Source organism: Rattus norvegicus, chromosome 5 (assembly GCF_021556685.1).
Source record: "Rattus norvegicus strain SHRSP/BbbUtx chromosome 5, alternate assembly SHRSP_T2T, whole genome shotgun sequence".
NCBI classification, from domain to species: domain Eukaryota; kingdom Metazoa; phylum Chordata; class Mammalia; order Rodentia; family Muridae; genus Rattus; species Rattus norvegicus.
The window spans coordinates 61,322,501-61,331,796 of NC_141538.1; the positions used below are offsets into that span (position 1 = coordinate 61,322,501).

The 9,296-nt window shown below is 49.0% G+C and overlaps 1 protein-coding gene across 2 annotated transcripts in view; it reads left to right on the top strand.

Moving 5' to 3' along the window:
- Spink4 (serine peptidase inhibitor, Kazal type 4) overlaps positions 1 to 6,480 on the top strand; it is a 20,926-nt gene extending 14,446 nt beyond the window's left edge. For both annotated transcript variants that reach the window (NR_172724.1, NM_001395750.1), the window contains exons 2-4: positions 287 to 327; positions 4,298 to 4,410; positions 6,346 to 6,480. Coding sequence is in view for 1 of the 2 variants with exons in the window: in NM_001395750.1 (NP_001382679.1) it covers positions 287 to 327; positions 4,298 to 4,410; positions 6,346 to 6,391 (200 nt within the window). In the remaining variant the exon portion in view is untranslated. The remainder of the gene's footprint in view (positions 1 to 286; positions 328 to 4,297; positions 4,411 to 6,345) is intronic.
- Positions 6,481 to 9,296: the final 2,816 nt, after the last annotated feature.

Consider the following 9,296-nt stretch of genomic DNA (forward strand, 5'->3'; position numbering starts at 1 on the left):
ACGTATTTGCAGTGTCCCGCATACAGCTAACTGCTGATTTTTTTTTTATATTATTAGTATTTTCCAGGACACAAAATTTCCACTGGGACTAATTAGAAGCAGGTTGGTTTGTCACCCCCTAATACCAGACTTCCTGTCTTTATTCATGTAACCCAACCCGATGTTTCCTCAAGAAGTCCTGATTCACAGAGCCTGGGCCAGGTGCCCCAGAGCAGGAGGGGGTCCCCAGACTCTGACCTGGCAGCCAGATCTGACAGCATCTTGCTTTGTTCTCTTTGTCCTCCAGAACTGCCGGTGTCCGCAGCGAGGCTTGTTTTCTCCAGAATGGTAAGGACATCATACTCAGGAGTCCTCTCATCCACTCTAGGACATCCGTCCTTCTGCTGATACTGAATGGTCCCAAGGTAGCCAAGGTGGCCTCCTGCACCTGCATTTTCCTCAGAATACCTCCTCCAGACAGAACAGGCCCAAGCTCCAAGCCTGGCCTCAGCCCTCAGGATCTGCTGCATCCCTGCTTTCCAAGGTCCTTTTCTCTCTTGGTATCCCCCCCCCCGACACAGCAGGACACCTCACCTGCTGTGCTCTGTGTGGCACAGGGTAGCCCACAGGTTTCAGGTCAAAGAGGTCACACCTCAATACACTGAAGGCCCTGTGGATGTCAGCCAAGCACATCTCCTCCTTTCATCCCTTCACTCTAAGTGGGCAAACGTCAAACCGCCCTGCCAGGTTCCCCCTTGGGTCTCACACTCCCAGTGACAAGGTCCAAGCAGCAGCCTCAGAATCTTCCCTATTTGGTAGTCCGTCCGAATCCAGTATCCCTTACTTGGTTCCAAAGAAGCAGATACTTTATAGGCTGATCCTCATGAGAACAGTTATGTGCCGTTTTCGCTGATGAGGAAGCTGGGGCTCGGAGAATGGAGACAGCTCACCCAAGTTTACAAAGCCTCGGCGTCTGATCTGGGGGTCTCTGGAGTGCACTTGCTTTGGTTTTTGAAACAGGCCTCACATGGCAGAGGCCGATTTTCAGCTAGTTGATGAAAAGCTTGACCTTGGGATTCTCCTCCTTCCACCTTCAACTGCTGGGCTCACAGCTCTGCACCACCATGCTGAACGCTAGAGCATGGGTTTCTACTGCTCCCCTACACTGCCCCCCCGCCTCACCCTTTCTTTGATCCAGACTCCAGTCCCAGTCTTGAGTCAGTTCAGCCTGAGAGAACCTTTCACTCGGAGTCTAATTGAGCTATAAGCCTTCCCACAAGGACCATATTGGGGGCTGGGAGAGCTCAGTTGGTAACTGGTGCCTTGCAAATGTGAAAACCTGAGTTTGACTTCTAGCACCCATTTAAACCTGGTGCTTATGAAGCAGAGTTAGTGTGGTGGTTTGAGTGTCCCTAGCCCAGGGAGTGGCACTATTTGGAGGTGTGGCCTTGTTGGAGTAGGTGCGCCACTGTGAGTTTGGGCTTTAAATTTAAAACCCTTATCCTAGCTGCCTAGAAGTCAGTGTTCTCCTAGCAGTCTTCAAGTGAAGATGTAGAACTCTCAGCTCCTTCTGCACCATGGCTTCCTGAACACTGCCATGCTCCTCTCGCCTTGATGACACTGGACTGGACCTCTGAACCTGTAAGCCAGTCCCAATTAAATATTTTCCTTCTAAGAGTTGCCTTGGTCATGGTGTCTGTTCATAGCAGTAAACCCTAACTAAAACAGAAGTTGGTACCAGAGACTGGGGTACTGCTGTGATAGGCCTGACCATGCTTTTGTTGGGAAGTATGTTGACTTGGGGACTTTGGATTTGAAAATGGTAGAATGCTTTAAGTGGGGGTTAATGGGCTATCCCAGTAGGAATATGGAAGTCTTTGTTGTTGAGGGTGACTTAACTGTGTAGACCTGGTTTCAGTGGAGAAGAATTTCAGTACATGGCCTAGAATCTGTTTTTGTGGTATTTTGGTAAAGAATGTGAAGAACCTACCTGAGGTTAAGGTAAAGAGATTTATATTTATTGACAAAAGAAGTCTCAGAAACACCCATCATAGACTTTGTTCTCTGGTTAAGTCTCATGAAAATCGTTTGAACAAGCATGGCAAGCTTAGAAAGGAAAAATATAAAATATATGGTTTGAGTATTAAAGGGGCACCAGAAAGTGGAATGGAGCCGAATCCTGTGTTGAAGGAGATAAAATTGAATTGAGAGTGATGACCTTGGGGCATGATCTCACTCACCCAAGTTTCCAAGCTCGGTGGCACACACATTTAATTCCAGGAGACAGAGGCAAGTAGATCTCTTGAGTTCAAGGCCAGCCTGGTACAGAGCAAGTTTCAAGTAGAGAAAAGCTTAAATCTAGGCATGGTGTTACATGCCTTTAGTCCCAGAATTCAGGAGACACAGGCATGCAGATCTTGAGTTCAAGGTCAATCTTCAGAGCAAGTTTCAGGACAGCCAAGCTAGGAAGTGTGAAGGAGTTGGAAAACTGAAACTGGGACAATTAATGCTGGTTAGCTAGAGCTAAGAAATTAGCGGTGATTAAGAGGAGACCAGCATCACTGAGGTAAAATCTTCTGGGAAGTGTTTTCTGAGAGCACAAAGAAGCTGTGTTCCAGAGAGAGCCAAGGTTGTACCTCCTGCTGCAGCTGGACTTGGTAATGTGTAAGAGTCACCCAAGTGGTACTGGCTTTGAAGGCATGAGGGGGTCATGGAAAGCAGCTGAGGCTTGGCACTGTGAGAGGCCAGGCAAAGCCATTGGTGAAGGAGCAGCCTCAGTTGCAGTTCATGCCCAGGACTGACAGGGTCATGCAAAGAAGTTGAGGCTTGCCACCATGAAAAGAGCCTATAAGAGGCTATTAGTGAAGCCTAGTTGCAGTTGAAGACCCTAGTGTATTGGAAATGCCAGGATGATCACCAAGAACAGCAGCAGCAGTGGAGTGGATCAATCTGAGCTTAGAGTGCTACAGAGGGCAGAGCTGGAGAAGTGACACCAGCCCTTTGGAGTTGCCCAGAAGATCATGTGTGGATCCCGGACATTGAAACAAAAAGGTGTAACATTGAAGTTGCCTTGGACACCCCCAAGATGTTCGAGATGCCAGAGCCATGGGCTATCTGCTGATGGAGATCTGAAGACTACTTTGACATCAGCCCTGGAGATGCAGAGTTTAGAGTCTGACCAGTTGGTTTCCTGCCTTGCTTTGGGGATTACAGTTAAGTGATTGGATGGATCTCAGAAGAGACTTTGAATTTTGGACTTTTAACATTGTTGAGACTGCTAGACTATGGGTTCTTTGGAAGTGGACTATATGTATCTGGCATCATACTAAGTTTAGGTATGGCCCCCGTAGACTCATGTGTTTGGACAAGCCTATGGGGGCCAGGGAGTGGAATGTGGTGGTTTGAGTATGCCTAACCCAGGGAGTGGCACTATTAGGAGGTGTGACCTTGTTGGTGTGGATGTGTTACTGTGTGTGTGGGCCTTGAGACCCTCATCCTAGCTGCCTGGAAGTCAGTGCTCTCTTAGCAACCTTCAGATGAAGATGTAGAACTCTCAGCTCTTCCTACACCATGCCTGCCTGGATGCTGCCATACTCCTATCTTAATGACACTGGACTCAACTTCTGAACCTATGAGCCAGTCTCAATTAAATGTTGTCCTTATAAGAGTTGCCTTGGTCATGGTGTCTGTTCACAGCAGTAGCATTCTAAGATAGATAGGAACATCTCTGGGGCTTCCTGGCCTAGCCTCCTTGGTGAGTTCCAGACCATGAGAGAACCTGTCCCGAAAAAACAATGTGAATGTTTCTTAAGGAACAACATCCAATGTTCAATGGCCTCTGCATACATGCAAACATATATATACACACATGTACCCACCTCCTACACAAAAAAGACCATATTGGCCTTGGAAATTTCAGGAGCCTCAAGGAAGTGAGACACTTCCTAGAAATGATGGAGGGCTGTTTACTGGGCTCATAACTGGACCAGGAGCAGGGTTTCTAATTACATCCCCTGAGAAGTATGTGAACCAGGGAGCTCTGGGGCACAAGCTTCTTATACACTCCCCCAACACACACACAAACACACACACACACACACACACACACACACACACACAGAAACACACAAGTACAGGCAGGATGTCACACATCATGTTTAACAGACATAGGCTCCAACTTAAGTATATAAATCCAGTCCCATGGATCCACAGAAGCAAACACACCAGGGAGCCCCGAGTAGCTGGTTTCATGTTCCAAGCAGAGCTCTGGAGCCATGACCACTACCTCTAAATCCCCCACTACTTCTGTTTTCCACAGCCCATCTGTGAGCACATGGCCGAGTTTCCAAACTGTCCCCGGTCACCTAACCTGATCTGTGGCACAGATGGCCTCACATATGAGAATGAATGCCACCTCTGCGTGACCCGGATGTAAGTTCCTTCCCATCCAACATGTTTGGGTGGTCCCCTCTCTGGTGCATGCACGTCCTTCACACACAGACATGGCCAGAAAAGTCCTTAGATATCTGTCTGCTGAATTGAGCTAAATGTATCTCAAAGCCAGCACAGGGAGGGGTACCAGGTCAAAAGCCAGAAACCAACAGGAGCAAGGGGAGGGGGCAGAAACCCTGAGTTATGTTTCTTGTTCTGTCCCTGCCTAACTAGATGATCTCACCTGATCTTTCATTCCCCTAACGAACTATTATTTACTGAGCACTTACAATGGCTAGTCCCCAAGAGTCTCTCTAGTCTCTCAGTGTCAGGCTAAGAGAGGGAAGCCATATCAACAGTCAGCCAATGGCAGCACAGTTCAAGACCTGGAGCACACAGGAACAGAAGGGAGCGGGACCAGGGAAGACTAGAGGAAGTAAAACCCAAGCTTGCCCTGTAACATACGTAGAAGCACCTAGAAAAACGCAGAAAATATAAGTCCAAGTAGGAGAAAGAAGCTAGCTATAATAGAATGTGAAGTGGATGAGAGGTGATGAGATGAGTAGGGTCTAGACCATGGCCTTGGTACATTAATTAGTTTACCCACTTGGTCTCGGTTTCCTCACCCGTAAAATTACCCATCAGACTGAGAGCCTGGTGAGATCAGGGAAAAATCTTTGGCAAGTTCAAAGCGGTCTAGGCAGATGTAGAAATCTGTATTGGAAGAAATTAAGGAGTTAGGGTCCTGGCTCTGAAAAAGGCCATACCAAAATTCATGGTTAGAAGATAGACATGGTTAGAAGGTAGAATTGACAGGCTCAGTCTGCACCTGGCTGTGAAGGGTGAGAGGAGGGAGGGTGAGAGCAACTGTCCTTCCTCCCTTCCCTTTCATTCTGAAGCAGGGTGTTATTGCCTCTCTGAGTACCAGAGATCTCTGTCCCTGCCTGGCTGGAGGGTTCAAGTGAAAGGGAAAGGACACAAACAGGGATGGGACGAACCGCTGCTGCCTCTGCTACTGCACTGGCTGCGCTGAGCCTAGGGCTGGAAGGCTGGCCAGGGAGTGGAGTGCAGGGGGGAGCTTCTGGTGACAAAGGCTTCTGAAGAGCTTCTCTTCCCAGGCAGCGTCTGTATGACAGATGCTCTCAGACGATGGAGTCATTCTCACACACCTTTATTCCTCTGGATCTTATGTACAGTTTGGGGGTGGTTGGGGTCTCACAGCAGGTGCTTCCTATTGGCTTGGTCTGAGATGTTAGGGATATCTCATCTGCATGTGCAGGGGCTTGGGGGTGCTGCCCCTAAGTGACTGACGGCCATAATTCTCTAGTTCAACCTTAACAGGCTTCCCCTCAGTCCACAACCCCGACTGATCTTGAACTCGATGGTTTTGTTTCAGTACTAGGGATCCAACACAGAATCTCCTAAAGCGTGGCTAGCCACATCTGTGCCCTTTATTTTTAAACAGGGTCTAGTTAAGTTGTGTAGACCTTGAATTTATTTTATAAAGTTCAGAAAGGCCTTGAAGTTAGAATCCCAGTCTCCCGGGTAAGGGATCCTAGCCCTGCTATTCCAGGCCTAGTACACATTACTTATGGCCTTGGGTGGCTGGAAGGGAGTCAGTGATGTTCGTGAACAGTTGGTCTCTAGTATAACTTGTTGGGGTCATGCTGTAGGTGCAAGAACAGACAGGGCAGAGGTTTGGCAGCCATCAGTAAGCAGTGGTAGCTGAAACCCCGGAAACCTGGAAGTTCTCAGGTATATGTAAGAGGGTCAGTTTATAAGGAGGTATGCTATCAGATCCCTGAATCTGCTTCACATCTGGACATTTCCAGGAGGGGCTCAGCAGGAAGTCTAGTTGGACTGGACATTTTTTTTTTAACCGTCCCTTGTAGTTTCTACAGTGAATGGCCTCATTCTTATCTTCTTTGATTCTAGGAAAACCAAAAAGGACATTCAGATCATGAAGGACGGCAAATGCTAAGCCCAGAGGAGTACTCAAGCCATGAAACTGTATCCTGGAGAACGGAGACGCTCCAGAGGCTAGGATATGAAATAAAGGATGCAGCTCAAGCTGGTGAAGTGGCTCAGTCTTTGGGAACTTTGGGGAGGTTGGCAGCAAGCGATGGCATCCGTCTCAACTGCCCTCTGGCTGAGTCTGTTACCCAGCTGCCCTGGTGGTCCTCAACCTTGTTACATGTCCCAGTTAGAGGTCCCAGTTACCCTCCATCTGCTTGAGGTCAGACCGACCCCAGAGCACCACCCAGTGTTCTACTTACCTTAGGACGAACCCAAGGAGGGTAACACCCCAGTACTGTGTGGTCCAGTGGCACTTGAACCCATGCGTGGATTTCTCCTAGGCTGACCAGTGCTTGGAGGCACACACAAATGCACACAAGCCTGACAGGGCATAGCTGGCATTCAGGCAGTATGCCCTGTACAGCTGAGCTACTACTTCCTATACTGTCCAACGATTTTGTCTTTTGGACTGGGACACGATCGAGTGCCACAAACTAAGTGTTTATTAATAAGCATTCAAAACTGGGCACCGATCTGTGCCCTGTGGGTGCTCTCCGGCGCAGATCACCTGGAGAGCCCTGGATCTCAGGTCCAGTCAGGTCAGCCCCCATCACAGCAGCATGACTGACATGCCTGCCCCCTCAAATTAACATCCCCTCTGACTGGCTGACACCAGCTGGGCATGAAGTGTCTCAGAGGTGGGATTTCCCATGGAAGAGACATTCAATCATGTCTTCAAAGACAAGCAGGAGTCACCTACCAAAGGAGCGAAGTAGAGGAGAGGGGCTGTCCACAGAGATAACAGCAGGTGCAAAGACCCCCTACCCCCAAGAGCAGTAGAAAACAAGAGGAATCTGAGGACCCGGGAGACCAGAGTGACTGACAAGTGAGGGGCCAGGAGGAGTTGAGAGAAGACACAGAGAAGGGAACTCTTGTCCTTTCTTCTGAAAGGTGTGCCGGGTGTTGAGGCAGGGTCTCACAGTACGTATGGTACAGGCTGGTCCTGAACTTATGGCAATCCTCCTGCATCAGCCTCTCCAGTGCTAGGATTATAAGTGTAAGTTACTACGACTGGCAGGGACTGTAGGCTCTTCATCCTAGGAGGCACTGGAGGCTTCTAAATACACCCCTCACACACACTAGTATCACATAGGCTGCTCCAAGGAGAACCGACTGTCTTAGTTTTGAATCCTGTTGCTATGCTAAATACCCCAGCCATAGCAACTTAAGGGAAAAGGGGTTTATTAGGCTCATTACCCCCAGGTTAATCCATGATGGTAGGAAGTCTCAGAAGCTTGACTGGGCTGGTGCCGTTGCATCCACAGCAAAGAAGCAAAAGTGAAGACAAATGCACTCTTGCTGGTGCTTCGCTTGCTTTCTTCTCACAAGTTCAGGGTCCTCTGCCCAGGGTCTGGTGCTGCCCACAGTGGATGTTTCTTCCCTCCTCAGTTAACATAAATAATCCCCTCAAAGACATTCACAGGCCAACTTAATTTAGATAATCCTTCAATGAAACTCCCTTCCCAGATAATTCTAGATTGTCAGGTTGCCAAAACTAATCTCCAAGGGGCTGGAGATGGTTGTTCTGCAGTTAAGAGCACATACTGCTCTTATGAGAGAACCGGAGTTCAGTTCCCAGCACCATGTCCGGCAGCTCAGAACCACCTGTAACTCCAGCTCCAGGGGCATCCAGCACCTTTGGCCTCTATGATGCCTGCATGAACGCACCATACACTTTGTGTAAAAACGCATCTTATGTAGTGCCGACTTTGTGCTGTAGCTTTGCCGGCTTTCCCACTTCAGCTGCTCTTTATTGCGTGAGGATCAGATCACTGATGTGTACAAGCAGTACTGGGTACCGAGTAACTTTCTGTGCAGGTGCCAGAGGACAACCTCAGGCTTTCCACCCTTTTATCCTTTTTCAAAGGATAGCTAGACTGGCTGGCCAGTGAGCCCCAGAAATCCGCCTGTCTATACTTCCCCAATGCATAATTACAAATATGTGCCACTGTCCTCAGCTTTAAAAAAAATAAAACAAAAGCATGGGTTCTGAGCGTCGAACTCAGATCCTCTTGCTTGTGCGGCAAATACTTCACCAATTAAGCTATCCCCAAACCCCCAAAGTAACCTCTTGCTAAATGTGACCCAGGGCCAAACAGCTGCCATATAAAACAGTGAACAGTTCCCGTAAAGTTGGGCCATGAGTTCTGTCTACCTGTTTGCCTTGACTGCCACCAGGTCTGATGGCCAGGGGCCATCCTAGAAAAGCACCTTGAAGTTTGGCAATGATGGCACACATCTTTAATCCCAGCACTTAGGAGGCAGAGGCAGGAGGATCTCTTTGAGTTTGAGGCCAGCCAGGACTCTGATGAGAAATCCTATCTCGAAAAACCAAAACAAACTAGCATGTTAAAGCCAGGCATAGTGGTGCTTGTCTTTAATCCCAGTGCTTGGGAAGCATAGGCAGGTGGATCTCAGGTCTACAGTGAATTTCAGGACAGCCAGAACTACACAGGGAAAAAAAAAGAATGTCACCTTGAAACCAAGACTTGTGGCTGCAGAAAAGGAGTGGAGGATGGGGAGCAGCAGTGGAGGATGGGGAGGAGCAGTGGAGGATGGGGAGCGGCAGTGGAGGATGAGGAGTGGCAGTGGAAGATGGGGAGTGGCAGTGGAGGATGGGGAGTGGCAGTGGAGGATGGGGAGTGGCAGTGGAGGATGGGGAGTGGCAGTGGAGGATGGGGAGGAGTGGCAGTGGAGGATGGGGAGGAGCAGCAGTGGAGGATGGGGAGTGGCAGTGGAGAATGGGGAGCGGCAGTGGAGGATGGGGAGGAGCAGTGGAGGATGGGGAGTGGCAGTGGAGGATGGGGAGT